Raw genomic sequence first — 21,846 nt, 5'->3', positions numbered from 1 at the left:
CTCGCCAAAATGCAGCTTATATTTAAGACACTGACCATGTATTCTCTATATATCAACAGTAATAGCAGTACGAGTAGCGATTGTTTCTATAAATATATATCATAGCCAGAAATAGACGCCTGTGATTTATCCGACATCGGGAATATACAGTTTTCACAATATTAGACTGTAGTTCTGAATAATCAGTAGCGAGGATTAAAAGGCTGTGTTGAAAAAAAAAACATTATTTATCAAAATCTTATTCATTTGTAGCGAAGATTTGAAAGTTTTGTTGAAAAAGCATTATTGATCAAAATTCTTATAAAATTTAGAAGTCAACCGACAAGAACAGTCTCGTGATTTTCCGGCCATGATCGGAACGGACAAGCCTCCAACCCTTTCATTGAATGGTTACGCTAAACCATGATTAGCTATAGTTTTCGTTATTGGAATTGATTTTTTTGTCATCTATGATTGAAAACTTTGGCAGCAGTAGGTATTCCGTTATAAATACAAACAGATAACTTTGTATTTGGATTATTGTTAGGTATTTAAGTCCGGAGAATTGTTTCCGGAAATCGTTTACTTGTTTAGAATTAATGTTGGTTCCTGACCAAACTATAACATGTTTTTGGCATCACTGATTTTATTAACAGAAGCATTTATCGAAAAATAGAAGGCATATATAATTGCATAAATAAACATTTGAAACCATTTTTACCAAGAATTGTGGTTTGGAATATTAGGATGTTTCCGGGTGGCAAGTTGGCCATTTCCATGTCATATCCTCTATACTCCAGTTTCCTTCACATTCGCTCTATGCACATTTGGAATATGTCATGGCAAAATCCAAGGCACACTACAAGCTATTTGATTGGTGCGAGGAAAAAAACTTGACCAATCGCAAAGGGTGATGTATTTCTTTAGAGTGTCACAACGACAACAAACGAGCTCAAACCCAGTCAAATTAACGGCATGGCGACCTCGAGATTCGTTTGGTGCTCACCAATTAAAGTAATCAAGCCAGTATGTTTTGTTTGATGTGGCGGTGACTGAGACTTCAATTTGACACGACATATTTCAGGGGCCCACGAGTATCGCAGATGCTCCCAAGGTTCAATTCCGTCCGTGTTCTAGCCAGCTACATGCATTTTCTTCAACACTATGCGAACGGTGGTTATTTTGGTTGTTTTGAAACCGGTTTGGATGGTAGACACAAATGCACTGGTAGCTCAGGTAATAAAAATTGAGATGTTTTACACACCTTGTATATGTTTTCACAACAAAAAACACTGATAAAAAACAAAATAAACAAAAAACAAACCAAAAACAAGAAAAAACAACAAAATTTTATTAAGACTCCAGAAAAAATACAAAGAATATATAAGACCATGTGTTCGGCTAGAGTAAGCGTCCTCTGTTTCGTCGATGCTAATTCACTAGTAGCTGAACACAGACTACAATAGCCCCTAGATATGATAGTAACTTATTTGAGTCCTCAAAATGTATTGATTGGGCTTGATCACTGAGAACCGCATTTAAGTGGTTGAATTAAATAAACACTTTTAGCGAGGTTTATTTGTTCTTCTTGTATATATGTATGCATAAACACACATAGTATACACTATACCTATAACAGTGTCTGTATTTAAATATCAATGCTTTTATTCACTGAATTGGCTTCCTCTACAGGAAATTACTCAACCAATAAAACGTCATAGTGGGTGGGCGGAGATGTTTCTGTATAGAAACAAGACAAAAGGCTTACTGCAATAAAAACGGAACTACGTCTGCGCACAACACACACTTCCGGGTCACTCGTGAATGGAATACAGTATAGTCAAAGAATAAATTTGCATCTTCTGTGTTCTCTGCAAACTTTACGTTATGACATTTCAATGGACGTGATAGTCAATTCTTTGATCTTTATTGCCATTATCGGCCTATAAATATTTAATAAAAACTGACACATATTCTGTTTGAAATCTTCTTGTTTGTTTGAAAGGTTTTCAGATAATGGATGTTTTGTGACCAGTTTTTTTTCTGTCGGCGTAGTCTTTCCGGTATTTAGACGACTTAATGCAACTCATATACAAATTTGATGTGAAATATTGTAAACGTAGACTCAAAACTGACGTATTAAATTCTGTTTACTTACTTAATAATCAGAAAAACAGCAAAATAAAAACCACTTGAGAACTTGCATATAAATCATACGTCCGTCCTCATCTGGAATCCATGGCTGACAAACCTCGGCCACAAGGTCGAAATAATGCACAGTATAGCCCGAGTTTATGGTGACAGGGCCAGAGAAAACTCGGGCTATGCACAGTAGAGCGGCCAGAGTTTCATTTGGTAGCGACAACTACATCAACCATTTAACAAAATTGCTTGAAACACTCTCGACGAAATATCGGCGAAAAATTGCCTCGGACACTCTCCTGTACAAAATAATAAATGGTCTAGTTGCAGATGATGGTAAATTCAACTTCTTACAGAATATGCCTGACAACACAAATTTCAGATTCTACACATCTCTACAAGTCATCGCTCTAATTCCTTCTTCGCGAAAACAAAACGTTTAAGAGTACACGTATCCAAGACCATTCACGTTCGTTGTGTTGAAGCTGAACTAAACTGGTCTGAACGCTGATGGCCAGGTGGCTCAAATGGTTTTAGAGCGCCCGGTTTTAGCGTTCGATCGGAGGTCCCGGGTTCGAGTCCCGTTCTGAAAACTGAAGTACTAACGAAAGGTGGTAAAGGGTCGATTCTTGTGTGTCTTCGGGTCGAAGACTTTATTGAAGGAGGGAGTAATGTGGCTGGACTGCGCTAAACGACGATGGCCAGGTTATGGTGTTCCATTAGGGCCAAATTTCCAATATCGCTCCTTCGCTCCTTCGCTTCTTCGACCTAAACGCGAAGGAGTGAAAACACGATGGCGAAGGTACGATGGCGAAAGAGCGAAAATACGATGGCGAGGGAGCGAATGAGCGAAGGAGCGAAGTTCCATCGCTCCTTCGCCATCGTGTTTTCGCTCCTAGAGTTCGATCGGAGTATATGAGTATACGCAACCGTTCCAGGCAAAAAGATATAGTTCGTGGGGAAAAAAAACACAAAATCATCACATCAATTTCAACATTTTAATAAACATAGTCTATTATGATGATAATCACTTTATAAACAACATAACTCCATAAATTGTTGCGCATTACGTTGATCAATCGGGTTTGTTCTAACCGTTAGCACGAATTTTCGTCTTTTAGTGATGACGGCGAGATCGCAAAGACACAAACACACACACACACACTCTCTCTCTCTCTCTAATGAAATGAAAGCATGACTGCTATAAGGAAAGGGGTTCAAAATAGGAAGGTGTAATCCTTATAAAAATGGACCTCCGATTTGAAGGTACAGTTGAGTGTAAGCTAACCTTTACACCCTAGTGCACTCCTAGTGCACTACGTTTAAACTAGTAGTGCACTACATTTAAGCTACAGGTAAACTAGTAGTGCACTACGTCCAGTCAAGTGTAACCACAAATCCCCCTATACAGGTAATGGACCAGTGCCACTGGACACCTGTGTTAGATACCTGTAGTTGTTACATATACAGACCTTTGTAAATTGACTGCCTTATATCTGTCATCCTGACTTTACCGGGTATATTTAAATGTTGATAAAATTTTATATAATATTAACTCAAAATAAAATTGGCTGCGGTTCATATATAATATATTGCATAAGAGGAATTAAAACTCTATCAATTGGATTTGTAGTGGGGTTTTTGTCATTATTTTTTTAAAAGATTTCATTATAATAAAAAAATAAGGTTTATCTTTCTGATTTCAAAATTTTTATGCTTTTCATTTATTTTTTTAGATGTAATTAATATACATTTTATATTAATAATTAATTCTATCTTAGGCCTTGATGACTGTTTGTAGATTTTTTTCTCAAGTACACTCTATATTTACATATATTTTAAAATTTATTATTTTATCAGATAAAAATGTTTTTTAATTCTATGTATTGTCATTTCACTAATATCTGTTTATTCAACGATGAAATCATTATAATAATCAAGAATCAGAAGTTTTGTATATTCTCATTTATGTTCTGTAAGAGACATATAATATCTACACAACAAGTTATGTACACGTACCTGTATGTATAATTGGTACTCTCGGGTCATGCATGTTGTCATGGCCACCTGGGCCCCAGGGCCCCAGGGCCCAAACCCCACCTCACCACCACCTTATGGACCTCCATAACACCTTACCTATATATATGTATCAGATGAGGATCAGTCTTAAGGTGTGCCTGTTTTAACACCTGGCTATAGTTTTGTCAAGTCCCCAATTACCCCCCAGGGGTCCATTTATAGCATGCTGTGCCAGGCTCCTCTGCCTTACCTACCTGTAATTAGCATCTAACACTACCCATATATAATATCTACCTGTGGATGCTTTTCAAAAAATTATAGGTTTTTTTTTGTTTTTTTTTCGCACCATCAAAAAATAATTAATTTTTATATACATTTTTCTTCTTCACAATAAAGACATTCAATAAATATAGTTTATATGCTGATGTTCTTTAATTACAAGAAGAGGTAAAATGCCCATCAGTTATACATTTCAAGGTAAAGAACAACACTTAAATGCTGATCAAAATGTATCCCAAAATTTTGTTTTTAAACCATATTGCAAAAAAAAAAAAACATGTTAGTGGGAACTGTAAAAAGCAAACTTTGGCTTAAGGTCCACATGATCCACATGTGTATATAATACATTTGGTAGCACGTAACTTTATAGAAGAAAATTATGAAATTACAAATACAAGCGTTGTATAATTCAAGTGTTGTATGACAAGTACAGCTCCAGATATATGAACATGTATGTGTTATATAAGCTTAAAACTGTTGCCCTCCCCCTCCCCAAGTTTGCTAGTATTAATTGATAACAGTTCTACATTTCAAAATTTTAAGTTTATAAAAGGTTACATGTATGTTACTTGTAATAAACCTTCCATCTTCCTGTACTGAACTAGTTGAAATTTCTGTACATGTTCCAGTTACTGTTAACATAGAATGAGATAATGGTTATGATCACTTAATTTACAGCACATCCAAAGAATCTCTTTCTTTACATGTTAAATCAATGTTTGATTGATTTCTTTATGTGTTCAGGTTTCTGACTTTAAGCATTGGATGTATACACATATAATGTACAACATATATAATGGGCTGAATTAGGTTTTAATAAGCATAACATCACATCAAAAATGAAATTATGAATATGCTGCTTAATTTAATCTGAAATTAAACTTCAATATATATAATTACGCGAAACTAACGCGTTATATCGGGAAACTAACGCGTATTAGGCTATGATATGACTGTGATATTCCCCCTTTCCTGATTAGCCAATTCTAAACTTTCTCACTTTGCACAAATATTATTATCAACCTCGAAGCCGTGCTACAGTGTAGGACAAAACACCCCGACCCCAACCCCCGGACTTTAGCCCCCCAGCCACGGACAAAAGCCCCGTCTATATAAATTTAGTTGGTATACGTTATATACTATTAGTAAATCTGTATTTTTAATAGTAAATAGTGATGTTATAATACAAGTAGTATTTCATCAATAATCGCCGATTACATGGTGCCAGCAGTTTCCTAAAACATCTCCTTTTTCAGTATCTGTGTCTCAAATTATAACATAATTATTGTAATTTTAGGAAATCATAGAAATAATATAAAAATAAATTAATACAACAGTTCAATAAGTTGTTGTTTGAAGCGGTTGTTTATATTGCAGAAGCCACTGGTGACTGAAGTCACTTTTACATATTTGTATATATAGCACTTAATTTAACTCAATATAACCATTGCTAAAATCAGACAATGAATTTTTTTTTCAAATCAATAAAAAATATTTCTTTTTATAAAGGGGCTTTTGTCTACTTTTTGATTAGTGTGAAGGGGCTTTTGTCCTAGAGGCTAATGTCCACGGGGGCTTTTGTCCGTGCCCCCTCTCGCTACAGAGTGATATGATCACCAACTAGTAAAGTACGTACCCAAATATAATAACAGGGCCTATTCCGCAATCCTTGACGTCAAATCCAGTCGATTACGCACCCAAATATAGTAACAAGGGAATTTCCAACTATCCATGTCGTCAAAAATGTATGCTTACATGTACATGTAGGTACGTGCTCCCGGACAGAGTTTAATAGACTGAATTCTTAAATGTTTTAGTTTTTACATTTTGTTGAATTTTAAGTAACAATAAACAATATAGTTAAAATTCATTGTTGACTTTGACTTATTAATTGTCATTTTGAACTTTTCTCCGGTCGATCACTATTATTTTTTCAATCCTATGACAGGTAATGATAATCATTCTGTAATATGAAAATGTATCAGTTTTGTCATATAATAAAGCAGTTATCGACCTGTTTTCAGGTGAACACGATGACCTTCGGCCTCGGGAAATATCATTTTCTCGAGTTTATCAATCATAATATTCACCTGAAAACAGGTCGATAATTGTATAATATCACGAAAGTTTTGCTTTATTATGCGCAGCAGGTTCTATAAGACTATGAAATGGTTTCAGAGAATCAGATAATGACTCTAAAGATGGAGGGCGAGAACGAAGTTGTTTTTCTAACCAGAATTTTGTAATTCATTGAGAATGAATAATGCAACATCGGATATATCCGAGAACTAATTTCCCTATTGTTAAACACTATCGTTTCAAATATCGTTTAAGTGTTGAATTGCTGAAAACAACACTATCCACTTTTGTTTAAAAAAACTCAAAATTTCAGCTTGGGATAGGCCAAACTCAAAATAAAATCTCACTAAACTGTCGTGCCTCATGTCAATACTCTTCAAAAGTAGTCGATACTTCTTATAGCTATCTATATATATTCGTGATATAACACGTTAGTTTCGCGTAATAACGCGTAAGTTTCGCGATATAACGCGTTAGTTTCGCGTAATAACGCGAAAGTTTCGCGATATAACGCGTTAGTTTCGCGTAATAACGCGAAAATTTTTTTATTTTCTTCTACGAAAATGGTCTCAACCGGCTTTCGTAGTTTTGAAACCGGTTTGGATGGTAGACACAAATGCACTGGTAGCTCAGGTAATCAAAATTGAGATGTTTTACACACATTGTACATGTATATGTTTTCACAACAAAAAACACTGATATCTTAACAAAACCTAGATTAAAAAAAAATATTAAAACAACAACAAAAAAAGCAAAAAAACAAACAAACAAAAAAACAAACAACCCCCCCCCCCCCCCCCCCAAAAAAAAAACCCCCAAAAAAACAAAAAACAAACCAAAAACAACAAGAAAAAACAACAAAATTTTATTTAGACTCCAGAAAAAATACAAAGAATATATAAGACCATGTGTTCGGCTAGAGTAAGCGTCCTCTGTTTCGTCGATGCTAATTCACTAGTAGCTGAACACAGACTACAATAGCCCCTAGAAATGATAGTAACTTATTTGAGTCCTCAAAATGTATTGATTGGGCTTGATCATTGAGAACCGCATTTAAGTGGTTGAATTAAATAAACACTTTTAGCGGGGTTTATTTGTTCTTCTTGTATATATGTATGTATAAACACACATAGTATACACTATACCTATAACAGTGTCTGTATTTAAATATCAATGCTTTTATTCACTGAATTGGCTTCCTCTAGAGGAAATTACTCAACCAATAAAACGTCATAGTGGGTGGGCGGAGATGTTTCTGTATAGAAACAAGACAAAAGGCTTACTGCAATAAAAACGAAACTACGTCTGCGCACAACACACACTTCCGGGTCACTCGTGAATGGAATACAGTATAGTCAAAGAATAAATTTGCATCTTCTGTGTTCTCTGCAAACTTTACGTTATGACATTTCAATGGACGTGATAGTCAATTCTTTGATCTTTATTGCCATTATCGGCCTATAAATATTTAATAAAAACTGACACATATTCTGTTTGAAATCTTCTTGTTTGTTTGAAAGGTTTTCAGATAATGGATGTTTTGTGACCAGTTTTTTTCTGTCGACGTAGACTTTCCGGTATTCAGACGACTTAATGCAACTCATATACAAATTTGATGTGAAATATTGTAAACGTAGACTCAAAACTGACGTATTAAATTCTGTTTACTTACTTAATAATCAGAAAAACAGCAAAATAAAAACCACTTGAGAACTTGCATATAAATCATACGTCCGTCCTCATCTGGAATCCATGGCTGACAAACCTCGGCCACAAGGTCGAAATAATGCACAGTATAGCCCGAGTTTATGGTGACAGGGCCAGAGAAAACTCGGGCTATGCACAGTAGAGCGGCCAGTTTCATTTGGTAGCGACAACTACGTCAAACATTTAACAAAATTGCTTGAAACATTGCCTCGGACACTCTCCTGTACAAAATAATAAATGGTCTAGTTGCAGATGATGGTAAATTCAACTTCTTACAGAATATGCCTGACAACACAAATTTCAGATTCTACACATCTCTACAAGTCATCGCTCTTATTCCTTCTTCGCGAAAACAAAACGTTAAATAGTACTCATCTCCATGACAATTCACACTCGTTGTGTTGTAGCTGAACTGAACTGAACTGGTCTGAACGCCGATGGCCAGGTGGCTCAAATAGTGTTAGAGCGCCCGGTTTTAGCGTTCGTTCGGAGGTCCCGGGTTCGATTCCCGTTCTGGTAGTTGTATTCTGTTTCTCCTGTTACATTTGGTGCCAAACTTAAGTACTAACAAAATGTGATAAGGGGTCGACTCGTCTGTGTCTTCGGGTCGAAGACTTTATTGAAGGAGGGGGGTAATGTAGCGGAACTGGACTGCCCTCAACGCCATGGCCACGTAGCTCAAATTAAGTGGTTTAAGAGTATCCGTCTAGAATTCGATTGGAGGTTCCGGGTTCAAGTCCCGTTCTGTTCGTTGCTTTTTTTTTTAACTGCATTCTTTTTAAAATTGCTGTCCTACAATTATCACATGATTGCTGACAAATTGATTAATGCGTGGTACCGCGTTATGATTAATTTATCTGTATTTCTATCAGAATTGTAGGACAATAACTTTCCAAAGAATTCAGTTTAATACTTATATTTCCGTTTTTGATTTAAGTTGTTCTTACATTCCAGAGTCAAATTCACGCTGTTAATGGGACCTGTTTTTCGGTCACGAGTATTCGCGACCATTCCAGGCAAAAACATATACACAATGTTTGTGGAAACAAACACGAAATCATCACATCAATTTCAACATTTTAATCAACATATTCTATTATGATGATAATCACTTTATAAACAACATAACTCTATAAATTGTTGCGCATTACGTTGATCAATCGAGTTTGTTCTAATCCGTAAGCACGAATTTTCGTGATGTCAAAAATACACTAATATAGTGACGTCAGACAAAACGACGTCATTTATTGACGACGGCGAGATCGCAAAGACACAAACACACACACACACTCTCTCACTCTCTCTAATGAAATGAAAGCATGACTGCTATAAGGAAATGGGTTCAAAATAGGAAGGTGTAATCCTTATAAAAATGGACCTCTGATTTGAAGGTACAGTTGAGTGTAAGCTAACCTTTACACCCTAGTGCACTACTAGTGCACTACACTACATTTAAGCTACAGGTAAACTAGTAGTGCACTACGTCCAGTCAGGTGTGACCACAAATTCCCCTATACAGGTAATGGACAGTGCCACTGGACACCTGTGTTAGATACCTGTAGTTGTTACATATACAAACCTGTGTAAATTGACTGCCTTATCTCTGTCATCCTGACTTTACCAGGTATATTTAAATGTTGATAAAATTTTATCTAATATTAACTAAAAATAAAATTGGCTGCGGCTCTTATATGATATATTGCATAAGAGGAATTAAAACTCTATCAATTGGATTTGTAGGGGGTTTTTTGTCATTATTTTTTTTTAAAGATTTCATTATAGAGTAAAAATAAGGTTTATCTTTCTGATTTCAAAATTGTTATGCTTTTCATTTATTTTTTTAGATGTAATTAATATACATTTTATGTTAATAATTAATTCTATCTTAGGCCTTGATGACTGTTTGTAGATTTTTTTCTCAAGTACACTCTATATTTACATATATTTTAAAATTTATTATTTTATCAGACAAAAATGTTTTTTAATTCTATGTATTGTCATTTCACTAATATCTGTTTATTCAACGATGAAATCATTATAATAATCAAGAATCAGAAGTTTTGTATGTTCTCATTTATGTTCTGTAAGAGACATATAATATCTACACAACAAGTTATGTACACGTACCTGTATATATAATTGGTACTCTCGGGTCATGCATGTTGTCATGGCCACCTGGGCCCCAGGGCCCAACCCCTACCTCACCACCACCTTATGGACCTCCATAACACTTTACCTATATATATGTATCAGATGAGGATCAGTCTTAAGGTGTGCCTGTTTTAACACCTGGCTATAGTTTTGTCAAGTCCCCAATTACCCCCCAGGGGTCCATTTATAGCATGCTGTGCCAGGCTCCTCTGCCTTACCTACCTGTAAGTAGCATCTAACACGGGTGTATCTCTGAACGCCAACATTTTGAATTTACCTGTAGGGCAGTTTGTTTTGATAGTGATTATAGTCTTTTTCCTAAAAGGAGTCCCAATGCAAACAGGTCATTTACCTGTATTATTTACTTTTTATTAATGACTTAAGGTACTTGTCTCCAGTTATGTTTATTGTTTTGTCCACCCCCCTGAATACTCTGATTGTGTTTTTGTTGTTAAAATCAATGTTTTCGGATGCTTTTCACCAGTTACGCCTACTGTTTTGTTCATCCTCTATAACAATTAGTTACGTATTGTATATATGTGTATGTTGATACTTCTATGTTATACTTATGAGCCGTAAGGCTTCAAGTTGAATAAACTAAACTAAACCTGTAAAAGTTACCTGTTGATACTACCTGTAGGTGAAATTAAGAATTTATAATTAAATATCATCTATTTATATGTATATTAAAAATATTAATTTTTTGCTTGAAAATTATCTTTATGTTCAAAATTATGATTTTATTTTATCTTGTTAAAGTCTTAAAAAATCATTTATAATGATTTTCAAAATTTATATACATTTGCATTTAGATAAATAAAATGGTTTAATTCTCTCGTTGCAACATTAATTTCCATATAGGCATATGGATAATTTGAATTAATTGAGACTAATTTCACTACTTTAGTTTTGTCCTATATTGATGATAATATATGCAGCAACATAAAAGTCTGCACATACAGCAATATACCTGTAAATATAACTTTCCAAAACTTGAATGTTCCATTGTACAACCAGGTACACATTTAATAACTACTTATTACTACTTTGGTCGCATGTTATTGACTACCTCTCAATACAGGACTTGAACATTTGACAAATTACAAAGAGCGATATTCATCTTCTATGTCACCAGAGCTGCAAACTCTACACAGGCGTTCACTTATATCGACGAATTTCAATATTCAGAGTATGCGCTGATAAACGTATTCTACTCAAAGCAATTATTGGTTGTTTTGGTATATATTTATATAGATAACTTTGTAGTGATAATCTACTAAATAATGTAAACATATCTTGTCGCGCATTGTCAATAATACATTTTAATACTAGACATAGTATCTCAATGCAGTTCTTAGTACTAAATAGCTTTAATCAATACTTAATTACATTATAATACTGGGTATACACGATTGGGAAGAAAACCCAATTAAATTAACTTTTAGTTTCTTTCCGTCAAAAAATGCATTTTGTGAAAGGCCTCCATTTCCACCCCAGTCCAATACACTGTTAAAAATAGTAAGCAAGGCTTGATTTTAAAAGCTTCGTTGTAATATTGAGACTGTCAATGCCGTGTGCCTTGTTCAGTTTCAGAAGCTAGCTTTATTGCACTTTTAATTTCATCCGTAGATAGATATCACGATCAAGCTCCAAAAACAGATCTAGAGTCCATATCAACACGTAAATCAGTATTCTGCTGGTCATTATCAGAATGGGGTTTGTTCTTGCACTTTTTAAAAAAATTATTTTGTAAAAATAACTTGGATTGGTTTTCCGTAGGATTGGTTTTCCGTATGTGCTTCCTATATTGCCTTTGTTGAGAGGTACATGTACATGCATGTGTGTCTATTCATTTTCAACTATCTATATGCATATTTTTATTTAAGATATTTTAATTTTTAGTAATGTAGGTTTTTATTTCAGATACTCTTACTTTCTCTATGTAAGGCTTTTTATTATAGATATTTAATAATTTCCGTTTAAATATTATCATGCATTGTTCATTTATCGTATTAATATGTATTTCCGAGATTAGTACTAATAAGATGTTTATGTGTACAATATTAATCAATAAATATAGATTTCTTAGTGCTGAGATTGCTGAAATAAACTTTTCAAGTAATTAGTTAACAAAAAGTATTCAGTGCTATGATGGAACTGTAAGTGGCATGTATAAGTACATTTCTGAACAAATTCTGTTATTACATAGTATAACATATTTGTTGCTATTTTTTTTAAAAACTATATATGTTCAATATTACTTAATTGCTTATTTTGTTGAATGCATACATGTGTGTTCTAAGAAAATGGGGGGGGGAAATACAATTCTACTGTATGATTTGTAAAACACAGGTAAATCTCAGGTGACTATACAGGTAAAAAAAAGACAGCTTATATGAGGCAGTATATAATTACCCTCCCATTGTTTCCTGAAACAACACCTACCTATTGTTAAAAAAAATGTTGGCGTTCAGAGAACACCCCTCTAACACTACCCATATATAATATCTACCTGTGGATGCTTTTCAAAAAATTATAGTTTTTTTTTTTTTTTTTTTTTGCGCACCATCAAAAAATAATTAATTTGTATATACATTTTTCTTCTTCACAATAAAGACATTCAATAAATATAGTTTATATGCTGATGTTCTTTAATTACAAGAAGAGGTAAAATCCCAATCAGTTATACATTTCAAGGTAAAGAACAACACTTAAATGCTGATCAAAATGTACCCAAAATTTTGTTTTTAAACCATATTGCAAAAAAAACAACCCATGTTAGTGGGAATTGTAAAAAGCAAACTTTGGCTTAAGGTCCACATGATCCACATGTGTATATAATATATTTGGTAGCAGGTAACTTTATAGAAGAAAATTATGAAATTACAAATACAAGCGTTGTATAATTCAAGTGTTGTATGACAAGTACAGCTCCAGATATATGAACATGTATGTGTGTTATATAAGCTTAAAACTGTTGCCCTCCCCCTCCCCAAGTTTGCCAGTATATGTATTTCATAACAAAAATGACATTAATTGTTCCCTCAGGCCATTATCTCATTCTGTGTTACCTGTAACTGATACATGTACCTGGAATCAGATCCAATATGTTACATAGATCTTCAAAGTATTAGATACCTGCACACTGTTACTGTCATCATATTGAAAATAGGCCTGTTACATATGTCAGTTTTGTTAAATCTATACTTAACGAATGTGGAATGAGCTATTTATGGAATAACCAGTTTACATCCGAATGTAATCCTGTATGGATTAGACATGTTATTAAGCTAAGACTAAATGACCAGTACTTACAGAACTGGGAGAGTGATGTTAATAACTCATCAAAATCTATATGTTATAGAATTTTAAAAAATAAGTTTAATTTTGAAGATTATTTAGATATTTTAGATGATAAAGACAGGATCACTCATTGTAAATTTCGAACAACTAATCATAAATTTATTGTTGAAACAGGCAGATGGCACCAGATTGAATATATTGATAGAAAATGTCCACATTGCATTAGTCAACAGATTGGTGATGAATTTCATTACTTACTTGAATGTACAAATTTATCTACAGAAAGAAATTTGTATATAGACAAGTATTTTTGGTTACGACCGAATGTAATTAAATTTAATGAACTTATGAATGCTACTAATATAAAAACACTTAAAAGATTGTGTACATTTATAAGAATAATCAATAATATTATTTGTCCTCCTTAAAACAAGTTATGTATATTATGAAAGTGCTGTATATCTACAAACGAACACTACACGAATAATGATTGTATATAATATTGTAAATATGTTTTCTCTATGCATTATGTTATGAAAAGAGAAATAAACCAATTTGAATTTGAATTTGGTACATGTACAGAAATTTCAACTATTTCAGTAAAGGAAGATGGAAGGTGTATTACAAGTAACATATACCTTTTATAAACTTAAAATTTTGAAATGTAGAACTGTTATGATCACTTAATTACAAGTACATTCAAAGAATCCCTTTCTTTACATGTTAAATCAATGTTTAATTAATTTCTTTACGTGTTCTTTAAGCATTGGATGTATACACATAGAATGTACAACATATATAATGGGCTGAATTAGGTTTTAATAAGCACAACATCACATCAAAAATGAAATTATGAATATGCTGCTTAATTTAATCTGAAATTAAACTTCAATATAAATTAAATGTATCAAATTGAAAAAGTTCAAGTAATGATAATTGTTTTCAAATGTTTTATATAATTCCATCTGATGAAAACAAAATTACTGGAATTGAACATGTGAAATATATAACTGATCAATCAATACAAAATATAAAGTACCAAAAGATAAATGAAACTTGGCTTACACAATTTAACTTAGTTACAGTGTATAATTAACAAGAATAGAAAGGTTGAAATATAACATCAAACTAAACCCTTTTAATAACTCTTTGAATAAAATCTTTATTTATTTAACAGGTATTACGTCCGCTATTACGGCCTTTCAGCTGACGAGGTTTGAAAGACGAGCAAGAAAGCCTTGCTGTTCATCACCTTTTAGGGCGTAGTGCACTACTATTTTACCTGTAGTTTAAATGTAGTGTACTACTAGTTTAAACGTACTATTAGTGCACTAGGTGTAAAGATTAGCTTACAATCAACTGTAGGGTGCAATCCTACGAAAGTAGGAGCCTCCAAAGATGGAATACAGTTGCATCACCTGTATCGCTCACTGAAAGTAACATTTCCAAATGTAGATTAAACTGGAGGCCAATTGGGGCTTAGGGGACCTTTGATTACACGATGTTTTTTTTTGTTTTTTTTAAGTTTCATAAAATTTTATTCAATATTTACCGATAAAAACGTCATTCAATAATTGGAAAGTAATATGGAATTTACATTTTAATTATTATCAATACACAACTCCTTAAAAAAAAACCCATTTTAAATAAATAAATAAAGCACAAAACCATCGATGTAATTATAAAAGAAAGATCGGATACCAGTTTACCCTCTTGGATGATTACACGATGGTACATATTATATGCACCTGTGTTTGAAAGTTAACGCGTATTACAGCTAGCAAAAACCAACCATTTTATGGCAAAGAAAATCGATTTTATCAAAGGTACATATTTTCTACACAAATTCATATATATCGCTACAACAATTTCATGTTTAACAAATTCAACTTAAAACGTTTCAGAGTATTTTTAACGTTAACATATTAATTTTGTTTCAAAAGTTTAAAGTAAAATAAAGAAATAAAATTAAATTTTGATTTATTCATGGGTAAGAACGTAGGAGGTAATTCTTGATTTGTCTCCTCAGGAAGACTAAGAACAATTCATCCCTCTCCTGTACGGCTACTAATCCCTCCATAAGCCAGTACCGCTTTGTACTAATCCCGACAATTATCGCCGCCAGACACTCCTACCGCCCAGGTAAACGGTAACGAAATAACCTCAGCACCCGATATGATATTGATTATTCCTATACGTTTTATATCTTATTTCATATTAACTGGAATTTTCACTTTGATTTAAACTAGAGAAGACAGGACAATATCTTTAAAATAACCGACACGATATTAAAAATAACACATATACCTCGTACAAACCCTTAAACAATATCATATTTGAAATAGCCTGGTACACGCCAACACACCCTTAAACAATATCATTTTTAAAATGAAAGCCTTGTAAATGGCAACACATTAAAATTGATGTACCTCGTACAAACCACAGGGGCTTGGCACGATTTTCCAAATGATGGTCCATATATATATGTATTATAGTGTCACTATAATACATATATATATGGACCATCATTTGGAAAATCGTGCCAAGCCCCTGTGGTACAAACCCTTCAGCAACATTAACATTTACGCATCTTTCTCTTTTTGCAGAATATCATTCGTTAGGCAATTGCCATTTGTATGATCCAGCTACAGTGTTCCAAAGCTATAACTATTAAGGCCAGTCTACTGTTTATCAGCCGTCAACTTATAGAAAATGTTTGACAATATAGAAAAACTGCAACCACACAGACCAGTTTTTCTTTGATATTTCAAGGCATTCGACAGTGCGTCGGATGATGATGATGATGATGATGATGATGACGGTGGTGGTGCCGCCGCCGCCGATTATTTTCACTGTTGGACAATGGAGGGGGGTGAGAGGGTGCTGATGTTATGTTCTATAAAATGTGTATGTATTTTACTGGAAATTCTTGAAAAATAAAAATAAAATGTTACTTTAAATTCGCTGAGTGTCTTAATTGGTTTTGTCCTCACGACCAGTACCTCATTCAGCTCAACTGAATTTGATATGTGAAAATGTGTGTAACTAGTCAAACACAAGGGTGAAGAGGTGTCAATACACACGAGAAATTAGAAGTCCGTTGCTATTTTTTTTCTTCTGAATATTCATATACATTGTAATATCAATAGTTAATGCTGATATGTCACGTTTAGTGCAGATGTACGGTTGTCTTTTTATTACATTTTTGTTGCATGCCTATATTGTAATTATTTGTCACAATAGTAGTTGTACGGTACCATTTACCAGGGTAACAAAAATGAGACTTTTAATCGTTAAATTATATATATATGCTTGTAGACGAACTATTCAAAACAAAATAATATGCAGCTTAAATAGCTGTTGTTGCTAAAGACAAAAATCTTAAACATTTTCAGAAAAAAAATTGTGTGTTCTGCTACCTGAATTTCTCCATCAGAATTAATATATGCTAATGTATTCAACAGATGGTGAGTCAGCTGGCTTCTGACAGCCACATGCAAAAATCGATTTTCTCTTTCCATTAGCGGGTAGGAGTTCGCTCCCTTAGATCACCGGAAGTAGATAACAACCAAAATGCGCATGATGGCTGCTGAACTGAAGCCATCACGTCCTCCAATTTGCTGTCGTAGCTTATATTTGCAGATGATGTGCTCAAATTGAAAACTTTCAGCATGGCTCAGTGTAAACAGACTGCTCAGGAATTTATCCAGAACACATTTAACCCGCATGTGGCGGTGTTGTGTAGTCCAGACGCCGAGGTGTTGTGTCAGAAGAACAATTTGACGTTTGTCGAGCTTGTGCAGCCTTTCTGTCACCTTACCACAGAAGGTGCCTCCATTTCTCAATTTATGTATTCTATGTTTTACTAACTTTGTGATCTTACAAATCTATCATTAAACTGTTGTTTATGGTATTACAAGGATGGTTATTGGCTATTTGGAACATAATTTTAATTCCATCGATCCAAAAAGTGGGAGGGGTGTATATATATGTAAGTGTTACGAGCAGGGGACAGTTGAATAGGATGTTAAGTTGACAAAGTGTAGAGTTTGTATAACTGTCTTGCATTTTTTCATTCAAACCTTGTAAATTTCATTTTGTGATAAGGAACAGATACGAATACAGATCTAGAATATATTAAACGAGTTCTCATAACAAATCCGGTTAAGTTGACAATTTATTGGTACTGCACACTGCATGTAGTTCTGAATGTTGCAAGCTTATCATGTATGGACTGAAGCTGACAGAGCTCTAGTTATATCATCACTTGGTTTTATAAAAGCTACCAAATAGAATGAGATTTTGAGGATTCAACAGTAAGAACTCAGCCATTGACTCTCAATCCTTTAATTATTAATATGTAACGGAACTAGACTTGGTCGATTGTCAGCGACCAGGTAGTTCAGTTGGTAGAGTGTGTGTCTAGAGTTTGGAGGGTCCTGTGTTCAAACCCCGGTCTGGCTAACCCATTTCTCTTTCTCCTGTTACAATATCATATGACACACACATTTGTTTGCATGCTTTTGCAGTAATTATATGATAACATTGCAGATTAAAGAAAGTCTCTCTTGTTATGTAGAGTATCAAAGTATTGGCTTTAAATATCGTAGATAGATATTAAAAAAAATAACCTTCATCTTTCAACAAGAGCCCAAACATTAACAAATGAATTTATAATGTATATATTTTATATATGATTTTCTTGATATGGTTATAGCTCACATCCGTGACCCTAACAATGTACCACATTGTATCCGTCACCTGAAAATTTCCATGCTGGATATGACAGCACAGCCTCCCCAACAGGCCGTCGCTAGGAAAATGATGAGTGATGCTGTCGCTAATGCTCAGCCTCAGCTTGTAGAGGGAGGAAGAGGAAATGTCATATCAATCGGCAACTACGATCTTCAGCTGTCAGGTAGGACTGTTTGTGGAGTATTAGCATTAATTTATATTATTGTTATTTGGCAATAAACTCAAGTCAAGCCTTGTAACAAGCTCGACCATGTCTATTTATCGTATGTTACAGTTTAGGGCAATGTAAACATAATTCTGTTTCACTGTTCTGCAATGCAATATATAAATCTCCTGGGCTTAATGAACAAGCATTGGTGTTCTAAATATTCAAGTATTCTGTATCACACCAGAGTAAAATTTATGAATGTGTTTATGTGGTAGAGTTTCACAGGACCCTTTACATTGACATAGATAAGAAATCTCAAAAGTCTGAAGAGTCAAAGCATATATATATATGTCACATACAAGGCACATGTTCAAAACATATATATATATGTCACGTACAAAGCACATGTTCAAAACATATATATATATATATATGGCATCTGTTGTCCGTCCTCCGTCAATTGAGCAAAAAAACTTATTCTAACTTACCAATTGGAATTAAACCTTATTTGACTGGAAGCATCTGTAAGTGGTGGGGATTCAAAAAGCTACAAATTATGTGGTCAGCCCAGTTATGACATTGGATCTAGGTCAAAAGTCAAGGTCCAATTTTGTATCTTTTCACTGGTGAAATTTTTTTATGGCATTTGGAAGCAGAGTTGATCAGAACTCAACACGGAATAAACTGACCAAAGGTCAAGGTCATCAGGTCAGAGTTCAAGGAAGTTATGGCCCTTTGCACAAAGGAAATTCCTCATAATGAACTGTTTTCCACATTTTTTTGCAACAGCTTTTCACTTTGTGTATATGAGGCTTTATAATATTATATGTCAGAGTTGGAACCCAATGTCAAAGTTCCTGTTTTGATGCACATTGAAATTCTCATAATGAACTATTTTCCTGACTTTTTTTACTACGGTTTACCACATCAATTTATAATTTGTAACCTTTTCACTGAGGAATATAGAAGATTTCCCACCTGTGTTATAGAAGCTATATAAATGGTTTTCCGTCAATAAGTTAAAATTGGTGATCTTGCCTTACAGCATCTACGCCCTGGTTTGAGGCTTACAGAGATGTGTTCCTACAGGTGCTGCCTCCTAGTGACCATGAATTTCTCAACCACTGTGTTGGATGTATCCTTTACATACCAGTAAATAAGTCTGATAATAAAGTATGCTGGATACTGATAAAAAAAAAAAGTTGATATACAGTAGCAGATTCTATAATTCTTTAATTCATTTTGCTTTTGAAAGATTGATTTTATAAAATTGTCATCAAATTAAGATTCAAAATTCAAAGTGCTAACAAATACCCTTTTGAAAGATAAATTTTGTCATCAAGAATAAATTTCTTCGAAAAGCTACAAACACCGATTGCGAGAGGGGTTGTACATATGATTGTGTGAATGTTTCCATCAATGCTTATGTTCTGGTACATTTCATTCCTTTGGATCAGTTGTGATTGACCTTGACCGTGTTATCAGGTGTGTTTGTCGTGTCCTCTGGCCACTCAGACCCTATCACCGGGTTCAATAATCTGGCTGGTCAGCAATACCAACAGCAGACACAGTTTCCAAACAAGATGCCGCGCTGGCTGGCACCCAACCTTCTCAAGTATTACGTACTGCTGCATGACGTCACGGAAGGGGAGGATGCAAAGTACGACCTAACTCAGTATAAAAGTCATAGCCTAAGGTGTTTGCTTATCCTTCCCCGGAGGGTTTTCACTTATTTGTGTGGTGACATATAGTAGATTTAGCAAACACCCAATAGTCCTTAGGCCCTGCTTAAACTAAAACAGTTTTCCACTTTAAATCATCTGGAATAGAATATAGATCCAAAATAATTTTTTATAATTAAATTCATGTTTTTTATTTCGAGGGAAATAGTGTTCGTTGAAAAGACATTTGAATTTTTAATAATTTAAAGAAAAAATCTGAAATTCATTGAAAAGTTAAAAACACATTCAATTTGGCATAGGGTTTGTAGAGTTTATTGCAGGCTTTTAAGGGCCAGGATTCTCTTGTTTACAATTGCAAGGGCTAGGGTTCTCATGATCTTAAGGGCCATGGTTCAAATCTTTTTAAAGGCCAGGGTTCTCATGTTTTTAAGGGCCAGGATTCTCTTGTTTTTAAGGGCCAGGGTTTACATATTTTTAAGGGCCGGGGTTCTCATGATTTTAAAGGCCAGGGCTCTTATGATTTTAAGAGCCAGGGTTCTCATGTTTTTAAGGGCCAGGGTTCTCATGAATTTAAGGGCCAGGGTTTTCATGATTCTAGTTATCAGTCTCTCCACTAAAGTTTATCTTTGTGAACAGCATGGAATGTTTTATCTGTACAAGTCCCTGTCATATCAAATCTCTTAAAAACTTTTGCATGGACTTATATATATGTGTATCAACTTAATATCTTTATTTATGAAATCATACATGCAGCAATAAATCAATATAAATATGCTGGTTTATTTTTTAATGTTTCATGGATACTATTTTTATTTTTATATATTTTCTTACCAACCATCTATCAAACGCATCATTTTGAATTTGATCTCGAGGTGAATTTGAAATTTCGTCTACATCTGTTAATCTCTTCCATCCTTCCGTCTTCCTCTGACTTCCACGTATTGTTAGAAAGTCCTGCATGACAAATCTCATTTGATTGTTGTTATTTCCATTTGTGATAAAAAAAATGTTTTCAGGAAATAAATATTCTGCTTTAATAACATTCAATGTTTATTTGATCTCATTTAAACAGAAAACATAATTATTAAACTTGCTTAACGTTCTTCATTTGACTAGTTCAAACTATCTGAAATAATGCCAGTTATAAACAACCGGAGTTTGACCTATTGCTACCTAAAAATCATTGTTTTTTTCTAGAAAAAAAATGTGTGTTCAAAATATCTGTGTTTTCGAACTAACCAGAGGTTTACCATAAATGTCCTAATATGTAATCCGCAGTAACATTATTTGATAATATTGTTTCCCTTTGATTTTGCTGCTGCTCAGAGCTGATGCTGTTTACCAGAATATGAAGTCGACCTACGGAGCAAGTGGATGTCATCTCCTTCACATCAACTCGCGCAGCATCAAGGTGGCCGATAGTATGAAGACGGACAGTAACCTACCCGACCCCTGGAGTCAGTTTCTAAGCAAGCCTGTGGATAACTCTAATGTAGGTTTGGCTTATTCCAAGACAAGATACTCTTAAGAATATCGACATCTATATTGTCTACATATACCCGTAACCAATTATCTGTATAAGTATTATACATATTTATATTA

General features: G+C 34.0%; 1 protein-coding gene across 1 annotated transcript in view; it reads left to right on the top strand.

Moving 5' to 3' along the window:
- Window positions 1–17,236: 17,236 nt before the first annotated feature.
- LOC117337235 (trafficking protein particle complex subunit 8-like) overlaps window positions 17,237–21,846 on the top strand; it is a 41,396-nt gene continuing 36,786 nt past the window's right edge. The window contains 5 exon segments of the mRNA XM_033898108.1: window positions 17,237–17,487; window positions 18,377–18,577; window positions 19,608–19,697; window positions 20,048–20,222; window positions 21,571–21,736. Of these exon segments, the coding sequence (XP_033753999.1) occupies window positions 17,331–17,487; window positions 18,377–18,577; window positions 19,608–19,697; window positions 20,048–20,222; window positions 21,571–21,736 (789 nt within the window). The 5' untranslated portion in view covers window positions 17,237–17,330.

This window comes from Pecten maximus, chromosome 11 (assembly GCF_902652985.1).
Source record: "Pecten maximus chromosome 11, xPecMax1.1, whole genome shotgun sequence".
Lineage (NCBI taxonomy): Eukaryota > Metazoa > Mollusca > Bivalvia > Pectinida > Pectinidae > Pecten > Pecten maximus.
The sequence above is the reverse complement of the archived record's forward strand: the minus strand, read 5'-3'. Positions and strand labels throughout refer to the sequence as shown.